This window comes from Oryctolagus cuniculus, chromosome 1 (genome assembly GCF_964237555.1).
Source record: "Oryctolagus cuniculus chromosome 1, mOryCun1.1, whole genome shotgun sequence".
Taxonomy (NCBI): Eukaryota; Metazoa; Chordata; class Mammalia; order Lagomorpha; family Leporidae; genus Oryctolagus; species Oryctolagus cuniculus.
In genome coordinates this window covers 111,016,821-111,032,660 of record NC_091432.1, presented here as the reverse complement: position 1 = coordinate 111,032,660, position 15,840 = coordinate 111,016,821, and the positions used below count along the sequence as shown (strand labels likewise).

At 52.7% G+C, this 15,840-nt stretch overlaps 1 protein-coding gene across 2 annotated transcripts in view; it reads left to right on the top strand.

Moving 5' to 3' along the window:
- The window catches only part of CBL (Cbl proto-oncogene), an 88,542-nt gene extending 75,800 nt beyond the window's left edge, over window positions 1–12,742 (top strand). For both annotated transcript variants that reach the window (XM_051837710.2, XM_051837711.2), the window contains exons 12-16: window positions 114–208; window positions 5,288–5,428; window positions 5,820–5,917; window positions 6,622–6,804; window positions 7,680–12,742. In XM_051837710.2, the coding sequence (XP_051693670.1) occupies window positions 114–208; window positions 5,288–5,428; window positions 5,820–5,917; window positions 6,622–6,804; window positions 7,680–7,954 (792 nt within the window). In that variant the 3' untranslated portion in view covers window positions 7,955–12,742. The remainder of the gene's footprint in view (window positions 1–113; window positions 209–5,287; window positions 5,429–5,819; window positions 5,918–6,621; window positions 6,805–7,679) is intronic.
- Window positions 12,743–15,840: the final 3,098 nt, after the last annotated feature.

The window sequence follows — 15,840 nt, the reverse complement described above, 5'->3', positions numbered from 1 at the left end:
CACTGACAGAGAGGGCTGTGTCTGTGTGTTGTCCTTGTTGACTGAATAGATTAAGAGGAGATACTTAGCTGCGGTAAGGAGGTTCTCTTTCAGCACTTTGCTTTACTCTCCAGAATGTGAACAGCAGCCCCCTGGCAGGTCCAGAGTGTGAACACCCCAAAATCAAGCCGTCTGCATCTGCCAACGCCATCTACTCTCTGGCTGCCAGGTACGGTGACTAAAGCAAGCTGTGTTGCACACCGTGGGCTGTGCTTTCCAGCGGCTCACTTACAGGAAATTGAGGAAACCAAGAGAAGTGGAAAAAGAAAATAAAAGTTGGTCTGTAGCTGTACCAGGCAGCAACAGTTGTATATTATGTTTTGGATCATTTTCTTCTTTTCTCTTCTCTGTGTGCATGTACATAAATCTGCCTTGTTGAAGCGTGTCCATTTTATTAATCTTTTCCAAGAAGTAATTTTGGTTGTGTTAGTTTTCTTTTTAAATAATTTTTAAAAATATTATTTGAAAGGCAGAGTGACAGAGAGAGAAGGGGAAAAAGAGAGAGAGGACTTCCCTCCACTGGTTCACTCCCTGAATGCCCACAGCAGCCGGAACTGGGCCAGACCAAAGCCAGGAGCCAGGAGTTCCATTCAGGTCTCCCATGTGGCTGTAGGAGCCCAGGTACTTGGATCACTTTCAGCTGCCTTCCGAGGCACATTAGCTGGAAGCTGGATTGGAAGCAGAGTTGGGCCTGGAACTAGCACTCCAGTACGGGATGTGGGCATGACAAGCAGTGGCCTAACCCTCTGTGCCACACTGCCAGCCCTCTGTGGTGATTCTACTGGGTGCCTGCTTTCTGTTCTTTTTCCAACTTTAATTTGGTTTGCTGTTTTCTGATGTCAGAAGTTGGATGCTGTATATTGGTCTCCGTGGACTGTGACAGATACCATAGACTGAGTGGTTTAAATGGTGGTGATTTATTTCTCACAATTCCCGAGGCTGAAGTCTCAGATCAGGATGCCCACAGGGTCTGTTTCTGTTTCTGATGAGAGCCCTCTTCCTGGCAGGTAGACAGCTGCCCTCCCATCTCACCATGTCCTTACATGGCCTTGCTGGGAGTGTGGCACCTAGGGAGGGGGGAGGATGGACAGAGAGAAAGCACCAGAGCAAGCTCTCTGGGGTGTTACTTTAAAAAAAGTTATTTATTTTCATCTAGTTGAAAGGCGGGGCAACAGAGAGAGGCAGAGACAGATCTTCCATCTCCGGTTTCCTCCCCAGATGCCTGCAGCAGTCAGGACCGGTCCACTCGGGGCTGGGTTGGAAGGGGTGGCCGGGATTCCAGCCTGCACTGCAACAGGGTACAGGTGTCCCAGGCCACTATGCCTGCCCGTGGGGTCTCTTCTTAAAAGGACAATAATTGGATCCATTCAGGCTCCACCAGCTGTGATTACCTCCTACAGTTATTATCTCCAAATATAGCCACACTAGGGGTGAGGGCTTCAGTGTATGGATCGGGTGTGGGTGCAGATGGAGGGGCCACAAATACTCACCCAAATGCTCTCGGCAGCCCTAACAGATACTCAGATACTTGGCTGCATTCAAGGCATTTTGATAAATCATATTTTCATTATCATTCAGTTCAAAATATATGATTTTTCCGTTTGTGATTTTGTGAGTTATTTATGGATTGCCTGATTTTTAAACCTTTGAAGGTTACCCTTCTGTTAGTGTTTTCTGGCTGCACAATCAGAAGCCATACTCCAGATGACTAGCTGCTGCTGAATCTGGGAGTGTGTGCCACCCTGGTTTCATGAGAGTGCGTCAGGGCTGGCGTCGTGCGCGCGCACGTGGCAGCGAGGGCAGGTTTGCTCATCACTCAGAGCAGGGCGTTAAATGTATATTGGTTCCTCCTTACTTGTTCTGTCCATTTCTGTTGTGTGTGTCTCATCTGTATAATTAGGGTACATAAAAACTTAGAGTCACTGACTGCTAAATGCTGAGTTTTTATTTACTGATTTTTTAAGATTTATTTTTATTTATTTGAAAGGCAGAGTGACAGAGGGAGAAGCAGAGAAAGAGATCCTCCATCTGTTGGTTCACTCCCCAGGTGGCTACAATGGCTGGGACCAGGCCAGGCTGAAGCAGGGGTCAGCACCTCCCTCTGAGTCTCCCGCATGGGTGGCAGGGGCCCAGGCACTTGGGTCATCTTCAGCTGCTTTCCCAGAGGAAGGCTCTAGGAGGGAGCTGGATCAGAAACAGAGCGGCTGGGACTCAAACCAGCACTCTGATAATGGGGTGCTGGCTTAACCTGCTGTGCCCTGACCCCTTCTCTTCTGTAACAGTTGTCCTAGAAACCCCAGCATGTGCCCTTGACTGGGTAGAGTACACTTTAAATCAGCATTCTTAAGTCTTCCTGCATGCTTACTTTTCCCACAAGTTTATCCTCTGGGACTGCTCATTTCTTCCTGCTTTGCCATCTGGACTCTGTCTGCCCGAAGCACTTCCGTGAGCCTGTGTGCGTGTGTTATCTTCTCTCTGGATTCTGATTCGTTTTGACTGAACATACAAATGTCTTTATTTCATTTCCATTTTTAAAAAATATGTGTTCATTGGGTGCAGTATCCCGAAGTGGTTATTTTCTTTTAGCTCTTTAAAAATATCATTCTACATCATCTTCTGGAGGTAGCTCTCGGCCTTCGTGTCGTTCCTTTATGGGTAACGTTTCTTTTTCTGGGTGCTCATAGGACTTTTTTTTTTTTCCGGTGGTTCCCTGGTTGCCTGTATTTTTACTGTAATGCTCTCATGTGATTTTCTCTATGCTACTTCAAAAACTTCATCGAAAGATAGAATTAAGAGTGGCATTGTGGTACAGCTGGATAAGCTGCCACCCAGGGTGCTCACATCCCATATCAGAGGCCTGGGGTCAAGTTTTGTCTCTGCTCTTGATCCAGCTCCCTGCTAATACACCTGGGAGGCGGCAGGTGATGGCTCAAGTGCTGGGGTTGTTGCCGTGCACCTGGAGACCCAGTTAGTGTTCTGGGCTCCTGGCGTCAGCCTGGTCCCATGGGAGCTGTTTGAAGGCATTTGGGGAGTGAACCAGCAGATGGTATCTCTTTCTCTCTATCTCTGTCTCCCCCTATATCTTTCTGTCACTCTGCCTTTCAAATAATCATTTTTTAATGCTTTTTTCATTTTTCAATGATAATAGTAATATAGACATAAAGTACTTTGTAGTAAGCATTTGTTGGTTTTATAGTTAGGAAAACTAAACACCAGTAAGTACAGAGAGACCAATAAATGCAAAAAGGATGCTGCTTGTATGAGAGCATTTCAGAGGTTCGTGGAAAATGGAAAATGTGTAAGTCATGCATACAATATGCTTTCTCATAACATCCGCTTCCCATCAACTTTTTGAAGACCTTATATACATGGATTCTACAATTTTTTTATCCTTATTTATTTTCAGATAGTGTTTATTCATTTTTCTTTATGTGAAAGGCCTGGAGACAGAGAGGGAGAGAGCTTCCATATACTGGTTCACTCTCCAAATGCCCACGACAGCTGATTCTGAGCCAGGCCAAAGCCAGGAGCCAGGAACTCCATCCAGGAGCAAAAGGGAAGGGAGGAGACACGGTGAATTCACAGTCCAAGAAGCAGTTCTAGGTGTGTGTTTCTCGTGCAGCTGGGTCTTTGTCTCCCTTCAGGGGGCAGGGGGCAGGGAGAGCTTTGTTCCCAAAGCTTCTGGCTGAGGGCTTTGGGTGTGACAGCAAGATCCCCCAAAGCGGAAGACTGGCACTTGTCCCAGAATGGATGCTAACTCTCAAGTCACTTTATCTTCCTTTATTTCAGATTTTTCTCATATAAAATAAAGGAGAAAAGTGTTTATACTCTAAGGTGTTATAGGAGAAAGTTTTTGATGATCAGTGTATCATTTGCAAGCATGGGTGGATTTTAGAATTGGAATTTGCTGCACGTACATCGCCAAGATGTTGTCAGGAAGCTCCCTGCTCTTATTTGCTTCCTCGTGAAAGAAAAATTGGGGTACTAGCTCCAGGACCAGGCCTTGACTAGGACACCTATCTGGGGAGTGGGACTAAGTGATACCAGGTACCCATCCCAGGTGTGATGCTTCGTGAGCATGATAAGCACACTTTTGATCAGCTGAAAGTGAATTATTTAAAAAAAAAAAAAAAGATTTATTTACTTGAAAGGCAGAGTTACAGAGTGACAGGTAGAGGCAGAGAGAATCTTCCTTCTGCTGGTTTACTCCCCAACTGGCCAGGTTATCTGGGTCTTCCACGTGGGTTCAGAGGCCCAAACTTGGACCATTTTCCACTGCTTTTCCCAGGCACATTGTCAAAGAGCTGGATCAGAGGTAAAGCCTGGGGCTGGCGCTGTGGTGTAGCAGGTGAAGTCACCACCTGCGATGCTGGCATCCCATACAGGCACTGGTCCAAGTCCTGGCTGCTCTGCTTCTGATCCAGCTCCCTGCTAATGTTCCTGGGAAGACAGTGGAGGATGACCCAAGTGCTTGGGCCCCTGCACCTGTGTGGGAGACCTAGATAAAGCTCCTGTACTGGCCCAGCTCCAGCCATTGCAGCCATGGGGGAATGAACCAGCAGATCAGAGACCTTTCCATCTGTCTCTCCCTGGCTCTGCCGTTCAAGTAAATAAATGAATAAATCTAAAATAAAAAAGAAGGGGAAAAAGAAGTAGAGCAACTGGGACCCAAACTGGTGCCCATACGGGATTCCAGCACTGCAGCTGTCAGCTTAATCCGCCGTGCCCCAGCACTGGCCCTGAAAGTGAACTTTTAATTAGTGTGCTTTGTAGTAATGACCGGTTTTGGTAGTAGATCAGCAGTTCTCTAGGTGGCCTGTGTTTTGCACTGTCGTATTGGAGCTGTGGGGCAGGCATTTGGCCTGCTGGTTAAGATGCCTGCATCTCATATTGCAGTACCTGGGTTGAGTGCAGCTTCCTGCTCCTGATGGCCAGCTTTCTGTTAGTGGAGAATCTGGGAGGCAGCGGTAACAGCTCGTCGTTGGGTTCCTGCCACCACCATCTGGGAGAGTTACTGTAGTCCCCGCTCTCCCCCACAAGCTGTTGGAGGCATTTGGGGAGTGAGCCAGTGGGTGGGAATGCACTCTGTGTGTGTGTGTCTCTCTCTCTCTTTCAAATAAATAAGTAAATAAAAATTCAGTAATAAATTTGAGTTGTGTCTGTTTTGAAGCCACTGATCTCATTCTTGAAAGTTTTCTGTTAACGTATTAGTTCTTTCTCCTCCCTGCCTCTGTTCTTCACCTGCTAGACCTCTTCCTGTGCCCAAACTGCCGCCTGGGGAACAGGGTGAGAGTGAGGAGGACGCAGAGTATATGACTCCTTCCTCGAGGCCTGTGGGACTTCAAAAGCCAGAGCCGAAACGGCCTTTGGAGATGACCCAGAGTTCATGGTAGGTTCACAGTAACCCTGTTTTGGACCAGACTCCTTAATCTGGATAATTGAGTTGACATCCCTCAGCTGCTTGGCCTGCTACCTACACATAGTGCTACCCAGCCAGAAATCAAGCAGAAAAGGAATTGTAGAACACTAGTGCCTAGTGTTTGAAGTCTTTGTTAAGTGTAAGCAGTTCCAGTTGGGTTTCCCCCACATCACAGTAACCTCAGCAGTGCACACATCTTCAGCTCTCGTTAGGAGTTCCCCTCCTGCCGGTTCTCAATGTAACACAGAAGGAGACCTTGATGGAGTCAGGGCCGGGTGGGGCACAGATGAGTCTTGCTAAGTTGGCAGGTAACACAGGTTTGTTTCCAAAGACCCTTAATGCTGTTTGCCTTCTGACTCAGGACATGTGACGGTGACGAGCAGATCGATAGCTGCACGTACGAAGCCATGTATAACATCCAGTCCCAAGTGCCATCCGTCCCTGAGAGCAGCACACTGGGTGAGTAGCCCATCTGCCACTTTAAACTCAGTGATGTGCCTTAAGAATGAGCCTGTAGTACGAGCATTTGGCTAATGAGAAAGCTGGAGCCAAGCAGAAAGTTCTTTTTAATAATCTTCTTCGGCAAAATGTCTGTGATCCATGCCCGGTAAAGACCCCTTGCTTCTTTGCTGTGCACACAGCTCATTCTCTTTCTGCTCTCCTGGCCTCCCAGGGCCCGAAGACCTTTGTGTTGTATGACCTGGACGTGTGCTGCTGGCCGCTCCCTCTGATTCCCATTGCAGTGATGACATTCTTTCATGTGTGGGCGGTGAACACTCAATTCCCATGGTAACTCGCTTACCAAGTTGAAAGGTCAAGAAGCCTGCACACACAGGCCCTTTGGCCGATCTTCTGAGGTGAAATGCAGAGACAAGTGTTGCATGGATGCTTGAGTCTTTGGCATCACTGGCTGTTAACCTTGGCAGGAATAACCCTTGACACGTTGAAAAAAGAGCCTTACAGGATTGGTGTGCATTTTAGTTCTTTTATCTCTGTCCACAAGGCCTTACATGACCGTGGTCGGGCCCTAGCGGGCCTTCAGGAATTGTTGAGTGAAGTAGAAGGTGGTGTGTGTGTGTGAATGAGTGGGTGCCGTTCTGTTGAAACAGGTTACAGGGTGCGTGCTGTCAGTTGAAGAAGGTAACCCAGAAGCTCTTTTCCAGGTGAAGGGACTTTGGCGGCAACCCCGGCCAACCCTGGCCCCGAGGAATCAGAAAACGAGGACGATGGGTACGATGTCCCCAAGCCGCCTGTGCCGGCAGTGCTGGCCCGCCGCACTCTCTCAGACATCTCGAATGCCAGCTCCTCCCTTGGCTGGTTGTCTCTGGATGGTGACCCCACAACAAGTGAGTCTCCAGGCTGCCTTGGGCTCCTCCCGATTGCTGTGTGCCTCGCTGTTTATGCCAAAACAGAGCTGACCTCCCCAGGGGGGCTAAGGCCACCTGCGGAAGTTCTGTCTAAGCAGGAAGAAAGCGGCTCCTGGGTCCCCTCCTGGGAAGTGCCACTGCAGTCAGACTCAGGACTTTGCCAGACTTAGAAATGAGGCTGTTCCTTGAACCACAGGCCCTTGTGATGGGGTCAGCAGGATTTCCGGCTCTGCTGAGTCTGCCTTGTCCACTCCTTTTCTCCTGGGCCCCTCCCACTGGAAATGGAGGCTGGTGGTTTGGAATGCACGCAGCGTGGGCCTGGAGCCAGCTCCCACTGGGCCTTGACTGTCGAGAGCTGCTCTGCTCGCACCTGTGGCCGCCTGGGAGGACAGCAGTCAGAGTTGTCCCTTGGGAAATTAAAGCCAGCCTCCAGGACAGCTGGTGACAGAGATCCGGGGCAGCCAGTTGTCCGGGCAGGGTGACCCTCACGCAGCCTTTTCATGGCCACAGCTCTCTTCTCCGTTCTGGAAGGGGCAGCTTAGTGTCTCTCCTCTGATCCCTTCAGAATTAAAAAATAACAGAAGCTAGATAATCGTGCGTGAAAACTTGTTGCTAAGAGTAAAGTGTGGTACGGATGTTACAGGCCACGGCAGCAACGGTTACTTAGTGGGACAGGTGTGTGGTATATTTAGAAGGGGGATCCTACTATGACAAGGAGGAGACAGTCCTAAAACCCTTGAACCTGGAAAACCCAGCCTTGTGACTGGAGTGCCTGTGTACCCGATGATATCTTGATCGTATTACTTTGGCCATTAATTGAGGATTTGCAAACATTGTCTTTTCTGTTCTTCTAGACTTCACTGAGGGTTCCCAGGTTCCTGAGCGCCCCCCTAAACCGTTCCCCCGGAGAATCAACTCTGAGCGGAAAGCAGGCAGCTGTCAGCAGGGCGCCAGTGCCGCGGCCGCCTCGCCTCAGCTCTCCAGTGAGATCGAGAGCCTCCTGAGCCAGGGGTACTCCTACCAGGACATTCAGAAAGCCTTGCTCATCGCCCACAACAACATCGACATGGCCAAAAACATCCTCCGGGAGTTCGTGTCCATCTCTTCTCCCGCCCACGTGGCCACCTAGCACATGGCTCCCCGCTGCACTCCAGTGGGCGTGTGAGCTGGGTGCTCTTCTCGAGGGCACCTGGGAGGGCAGAGGCTCCTTTGGAGGCTCCACCAGGAGGTCTTGCCCTCCTGGTGGGGCATCACGTCCGTGGTTCCGAGATTTCAACGCCGTGGAATGAGAACGGAGCAGCTAGTGTGTTTCATTGTATTGGCCTGAGAGCGCATGGCAGGTGTCCTTCAGCCCCGCGCCGAGAGTGGATTTTCATTATGTGGCAGCCTTCCTGGGGAGCAGTCCAGAAAACAGACCAAGTGTGTGCCGTCAGTCCTGACTGAGGACCTACGACTTTCCTGGGTTAAGGATGTAGCCTCGTGTCTGTCCGTCTGTCTGTCTCTGTTGTCTGTGGTCTGTGTGTATCCTGTGATGATGAGGTTAACCTGCTGTGTGTGTTAATCCCAAGAAAGGAATTAGCACAAGGTAGGGAGGAGTCTTTTAAAGACTCCTATCTCCTGTGGTATGCAGCCCAGCCCTAGTGTGTGTTGCAGCTTCAACACTCCTGTTGGCTTAGATGGTCAAGTGAGTAGCTAACGTCTTCTGTTTGTAGAACACCCTCCCTCTGTCCTTTCCCGACAGCTCCTCCTTCCTCGGTGTTCTGTCCTTGGCAGTGGGCTTGCTGTGACCAGCCTGACCAAAGCCGGGCAGCTTATGGGGTGTTGTGTTATGCTGTGTGGTGGCGGTGGCTTGTTCGATAGTTTGGTGGGGGGATGCACTGTTGCTGTATCGTGGTAGTCGTGTTTGATGCCAGCAGCTCACACTGGTCACTCCAAAGCGCTATCTGTAGGAACATTGTTCACGGAAGATGTTTTAATTATCCTAATTGCATAATAACTGATTGGAGATAGAGGCCTTCAGATACATTCCATGTCCTCCCCAGAACACAGTCTGTGGGAGTTGTTGCCTTGGTGCCAGCCGCGTGTTCTGGTGTAGGTCGTGAGTTTCCGCTTCGTGGGAAGGGAACGCTGTCCCCAGGATGACTTTCTGGCCCGGACGCCACGAAGTTTCTCGGAAGCTTTATCGCATGCTGTTCAGATGCACGCGTAGACAGTGAGGGTTCACCTGCTCAGTTTTTCTTCTGATCTGAGTGTGTGTCTCCTCTGACCGTGAGCCAGATTAGATTTCAGAAGTGGGGTTGTCCCCGTTAAGGAGTTGGGGTCCCGCCTGTGGCTCTGGGACTGTCACCTGTCACCTCCTCTCTTCACCGCAGGCCCGTGGACGTCTGCCCTGTCCACCACTGTGTTTCGCACAGTAAACAGATGACATTCGGTGGAATAAAGTACTGTAGTGAGAGACAGTGAGGGCGAAGCTGGCTGTGTGACTGCAGCTTCCTGAAGAAGACCCCTGTCCAGTGGCAGGATCGCTAGTCGGCCCCTGTAGACACTGCCAAGCAGCCCCTCGCGTTCCTCCACCCTGTGGCCGCGGGCTCTGCTGCCTCCCCTCGCAGCGTGTGACCTGCTCCTCGCCGGCGGCTGGTCTGCTCTGTGACAAGTCTGCCTGCCTCGCGGTCCCAGCCGCACTTCGCCTCTAGATCCCATCTGCAAGGTGCCTCCTGAGCGCAGCCGTCTCTCAGGCTGTCGGCTCCAGCACCAGGCACTTTCCCTACTTTTCTCCTGGTGCAGCTGCTGCCCTGTCTTTGGGTTTTTGCCTCTGGCCTCACAGGCGCTTTGATTCCCGATCAGCGGTACAGGACCTCGTACCAATTGCCATGGTTACCCAGTGTCTCCTCTACATGGCAGGAAACATGGTGTGCCAGCCGGGCCTCCTGAAGTGTGGCTGGGGGTGGGAACTGGGGAGGTGGCAGCGAATAAGGACTACTATAGTGGGGAGGGTATGGGGTTAGCCCCTTAGTCTCTGTCCTAACAGTATCTGGGCTGAGTAATTTAGAAAGAAAAGAGGAGGGGCCAGCACGGTGGTATAGTGGGTTAAGTCGCCACCTTTGATGCCCACATCCCATGTGGGCGCTGGTTCAAGGCCCAGCTGCTCCACTTCCCATCCAGCTCTCTGCTATGGCCTGGGAGAGCAGTAGAAGATGGCCCAAGTGCTTGGCCCCTGCACCCACGTGGAGGACCTGGAAGAAGCTCCTGGCTCCTGGCTTCGGCCTGGCCCAGCCCTGGCTGTTGCAAGCCGTTTGGGGAGTGAGCCAGCAGATGGAGGATTCCCCCACCCCACCCCTGTAACTCTGCCTTTCAAATAAATAAATCTTTAAAAGAAAGAAAAGAGGGTACTGGGCTCACAGTTTTGGAGGTTCCAGGGCGTGGCACCACCGTTGACTCAGCACTGGCAAGGCTCTCGTGGCAGGTGGTATCCCAGTGTCAGTAGTGTGTCCTGGTGTGGGAGACGACAGGGAGCCAGAGACCAGAGACAAGCCAGGCGTGCGCTGCTCACAGCCTGTTGCCAAGCACCAACCAAGGCTATGGGAGGGTGGCCCCAGTTCCTCAGCCCCACCTCTTCCAGCCCCCCCGCCACCTGCTCGCAGCCACACTGGGGACCTCGGGGTCAGAGCACATCCAAGGCAACCACCAGCTGCTTCCAGACACTGCCGCGGTGGCAGAGTTAAGGTGAAATCCAGTCATGCCAGAAAACAGCACCGGCTTCCAGTCCAGCTGTACTGTAATTTTTCCTTCTGAGTAGGTTTTGCCCACCATCTAAAGATTTATCAAGAACAGAAAGTGCCTGGTCGTATCACTGCTGCCTTGTTGAGTGTGTCCCGCTCTGCTGAGATTCCGTGCGTGTGCTGCAGCCTAGGAGCAGCCTCACTGTGTCCTTCCGGTCCCCGTTGCCACCTGAGCCAGTCCTGAGACAGGGCCCGGTGCTGGGCTGCACGTGAGCCCCTCTGCGGGGTGTGTCTGCAGCCGTTCGAGGGTCAGGCCCGTGTCCCGGGGTCTTCGGCTGCTCCCAGGGCACACCTGCGCCGTGGAGGCGAGTCTCGGAGAGTCCACGTGGCTCTTGTTTCGAGGGTGTTCTCAGAGCGACGTTTTCCTTGGGCTCAGCACCAGTAGCCCATTCTTCATGCTCCATTTGGTGGTTATCAGTTCTGTGGCTCTGCTGTGAATTTAGGTTTTATTTTGAGTTTTTCCATGTTTGTCCCTTGCACCCTCCTAATTGAAAATGTGGGGAAAAAAAAGTCTTCCTCTTTCTCAGATTCATCCCTCTGTTTCACCTGCACCTGTTGCTGCTCGGCCTGTGTCTTCCTGGATTCTTCCACAGCCCCGTGGCCCGGCTGTGCTCCACCCGCCAGCTGCCCTTCCCTCCCTCCGCTAAACTGAAGGTTTTGGGAAGTGGGGAAACCTGCTGGCTCCGCCACGCAGCTCCCACCAGTTAGGTCACAGACTGGGCGGTTCACCGTCAGTGTTTGTTCTTGCTGCTCGCTCCCTGCCAGGGCCCTGTTCTTCTGTGGCCGCCCCCAGCCCCACTCTGCATTCTGCCCTTTTCTGTCCCCTTTCTCCTGGGCTCCAGGACGCACCACCTGGGGCTGGCTCTCTTGGTATCATTTAGCTGTTCCGTGGACTCTGTGTTCTCGAGTGGGGGATTGCCATTCTTCGACTTATAATGTTGGTTTCCCCTATGGGAAGGTAAAGTCCGTTTATGGTCTGAGCAGCAAACTTGGAAACGAAGTTCTGTAATACACTTGCTTGCAAACCAGGGGCCAGCACTGTGTTCCCCCGAGGCAGCGCTCACAAGATGGAGTCCTTTTGTAGGAGGTGGGTGGTAGGTTAATGCAGTCTTCTCCTAGCTCGCAGCATGGTAGTCGGGCTTCCAGGTTTAAGTCCCGGCTCGCCGCCGGCCTTTCTGATTCTGGAGCGGCCTCTGCCCATTGAGGAACAGCGCTTTACCATCGACCAGGCTGTAACGGTTTGTTCATTCTTCACAGCGTGCTGGAAATGCCAGCTCTGTGTTCTTGCCCGCCACCACAGGGGATTGCACCTGGGCGGCCCAGCACTTGCATTTGGTCCTAAAATAGTGTGTAGTCTTAGGCACAGCTTTTGCCTGGGCTGAGCTATCCTGGGTAACATCCGTCTGAGACCCCCTTCAGCCCCTGTTCTCCTGGAGTCAGTCTTGTGCCCCCCCCCCATCTTTGTCTTCTGGTGGAAGCCATGTGGTGGGTTGAGGGGCATGCTGGCTTAAAATTGCACCACAGGACAGTAACCGTTTAAACAAAGCACCTGCCCGCAGTTCCCTTTCCTACCTAGTGCCTTCCTGGGTCTTTTTTGGTGGGCTGATGGTGTCCCAAATCCCTCTCATTGGAAAGGTTTCCCTACGCCCCCTCTGGGACCTGTCACTGCCTCCTGTGTTCTTGGGAATTTGTTTCCCAAGCCATGACCGGACTTTGCAGCTGATCCTGTGTCCTTGAAGGGACGGACAGAGTGGGGGAGGGGTGGGCAGCGGTCTGCAGGTCCTGGTCTTCAGTCAGGTGTTTGTTTTCCGAGGACCAGACAGTAAGAAGGTTGAGCTGGTCAGTTCTCACCGTGCCAGCCTGTTCTCCCAGAGTAGGGAGTCCGCGACCCCAGCGCTAAGTGCCAGCGCCGTTCATCATTCTGCCAGACTGTAAAGCTTTGGACAGTCGCCCTAAGGTGTGCGGACTCGGCCGGAAGCGCTGCTCTCACTGCTTGGAGCTCAGCCCACCTTGGAGTCTTCCTTGGAGAGTGTGCGCGCGGCAGCTTAGTGCACCGGGGAGGGCGGGCGGCGGAAGAAGGTTGAGGCTGCATTTTTGACCATCCTGCTTAGGGATCCTTTGGGTAGCAGACACAGAAACACTCCAGCTAAAGAAAGGAGAGGGTCATCATTAGGTTGCACGCTATTGCCCGGCGCCCAGGACAAGCGGTGCCAGGTTGCCCCCTGGCCCTTTACCCTGGGCCACAGCTTACTAGGGGCATGTGTAGCCCCCGGACAGGCACCCCAGACCCTAAGTCCACGTGACCTTCCAGCTTGAGGGATCCCCAGGTGTCTGTCCCTGGCCAGTGGGGGACAGGACAGCCACAGCATGGGTGGACAGCCACCAGCTCCCTGGGAGGATTTCTGTGGTGGTACAGCTGCTGTTCTGCTTTTGTGAGAGTGGGAGTGCCTAGGCTGCGGAGACTGACTGAATCCTGGTCACCACCGCTGTTTCCTGTTTTTCTTCCTTTTCTGAGTCTTGACATCCAGTTTCTTTGCCGCCTCTTCAGAAGCAGTGCGTCCTGCCCCGTGCTGGGTGTCCTGCCTCCACGCAGCCTCAGGGCTTCCGCTTCTTGCTGGCTAGAGAGCAGATCCTTGTTCCATTGCGCTCGGTGCATGTGGGCTCCTGGCGCAGGGAGCCCTGCAATGCAGGCCTGGGCCAGCCAGGAAGAAGGTAGAGTAGCTGGGCCAGTTACCGGGATGGACATTTTTTTTTTTTTTTTGACAGGCAGAGTGGACAGTGAGAGAGAGACAGAGAGAACGGTCTTCCTTTTAAGCCGTTGGTTCACCCTCCAATGGCCGCCGCGGCCGGCACACCACGCTGATCCGAAGCCAGGAGCTAGGTACTTATCCTGGTCTCCCATGGGGTGCAGGGCCCAAGCACTTGGGCCATCCTCCACTGCACTCCCGGGCCACAGCAGAGAGCTGGCCTGGAAGAGGGGCAACCGGGACAGAATCGGCACCCCGACCGGGACTAGAACCCGGTGTGCCGGTGCCACAAGGCGGAGGATTAGCCTAGTGAGCCGCGGCGCCGGCCACCGGGATGGAAATTAAATATGAATCCCAGGTTAGAGGAGAGTTCGCACCCAGGGCTCTTTCGACAAGCTGCCTGTGTCTTCCACGTCTGATCGATCTCTTAGTCCTATATTGAAGCTTAACGCTTTTCTCTTGAGTTTTTTAGAATATGCTTCTGCTGGCCTGAACCATTTCATCTCATTTATCTCATCGTCGAGCCTGTCTGGAGTTGTAGGGCATTGCTTCCTGCCTTGTTTCCAGCATTTTAAAACCACTAGAGTTATAAGGTACACCCAAAGGCACCCCGATCACCCAGAGACGCACACTGGGGCTCGGCAGGGAGGGCGGCGCGGGCTGCCGGGAGTGTGCTGTTCAGGTTTAGGCACCCACATGCAGGGGCCGCCGTGCCCCAGCAGTGCCGTGTGCCTTCACCGGGCCCGGGAAGCCCGCTGCTTGGTTCTGGAAAGTAGCACAAGTTTGGGGTGGAGAGAGCAAGCCCAGTGCGGTGGATGGAAAGCCCCGTGTGGGAGGGAGGGCCAGCTGTTGACCCCCGGGACAGCTGTGTGGGGCGCAGGAGAAGAATGTGGCTGGCCACGCCTGTGTGTGCAAAGCCGCGGCCACAGGCCAAGCTCACATCTCCTACCGACTTGGCCATGGGATAGATGGGCAGAGTTCTCTCACCAGGGCCTGTGCCCCACCCCCAAGTCGCTCTGCGCTCCTTCAGGCTCCCAGGTCTGCCTCCTACCCCGGGTCTCGCACCACCTCCACGCACAGGCCCCGAAGTGGGGTGCACTGGGTGCCTCCGCGTGGGTTCCTGCCTCCCGCTCCCCTTCCGAGCCTGCCTGGGCGAGGGTCGCCACATCTGTGTTGCCTCCCACGGCCCCCAGGAGTCGGCGCCTCCAGACCAGTGGCTGTGCCTGGCAGAGGAGAGCCTGGCTGCCAGCTGGGTGGCGGCGGGCCTGGCAGCTGTGAGGTGCCTCCTCCATCTGCCTTCTGCCCGTGGAGACTGGGGATTTTTAACCTTATATATCTTTTTCCTTTATTCAAAACAAAACAATTTTTAGCACACTAAAAAAAAAAAAAAAAAAAGCCAAACGTTTTGTGCCTTTCTAAGGCAGCACTGTGTCCCAGGCTGCATTTTAGGACTTAATATGGAGATGGCCGTGGCTGCACGCCTCTACCTTGAGTGCCATCAGCCCCTAGGGGCCGGGGCCGGGAGGGGGCGCTCTCGGTGACTGGAGGGGCACACCCAGGGGCAGGCTGCTGGCGGTCCCCCGCCCCTGCCCGCTGCTGAGGAAGGAAGGAAGCCCCGTGCCCAGGGAGGGAGCAGCTGGCGGGTGTGGTCAGAGGCTTAGTCCCCAGCTCCAGTGCTCTGCCTGCACAGCTCCCGGCCTCCTGGCCGCCACGGCCCGGCTGCTGCGAAAGGGACAGTGCTCGCTCCTTCTTGTCCTGTCTTTCTGCTGGATCCTGAACCGGCCTCAACCCCCGCCCGTCCCACAGACCTGGCGCTCCCGTCACTGGGAGGCTTCTGACCTGTGTGCTGAGCAGCGCCTGTGTGTGTGTGTGTGGGGGGGGGCAGCTGCTCCAGGAGGGGCGGCAGGGCCCCCCCCCCCCAGAGCCCAGAGCCGGGCCTCAGCACTGTGTGAGTGGAGGGAGTGTCAGGGTTTTCTCCTCTCCCGCCTCTCCTTGCTTGTCCCCTGCCTCTGCTAACAGAACCGGAGATAGAACAGTTCTCTGTAAGGTCCTCCTCATTCCAGATTTTGAGATTCTTGGCCTGGGTGGGGCTGGAGAGCGCTCAGTATGTTCTCCAGGCTGAAGAGTCCCAATTTGTATATCAGTGTTAAGCAGAAAACAAAACACATTTAGATGAGATTTTCATGGACTATTTTAAAAATGTCATTAATATAAAAAAGTTTATATTAGCAGTATTTAATCATTCTCACCTGTAAAGAGTAAGAAAAACAGAAGGTAAATATTCTTACAGAGAATAGCAGAGCTTTATGATTCATTTTCATTTTAAGTCCATTGTTTTACCAATGTATTAATGTTTAGAGGTCTGTTATACTAATGTTATTTATTAATTTTTTTCATTTCCATACACAGTTAACTGAAGAGCTTTTTCAAGCACCCATGTCTGTAAAAAAGATATTTTTAAATAAAGTTTCTTTTGTTGTAGCTGACTT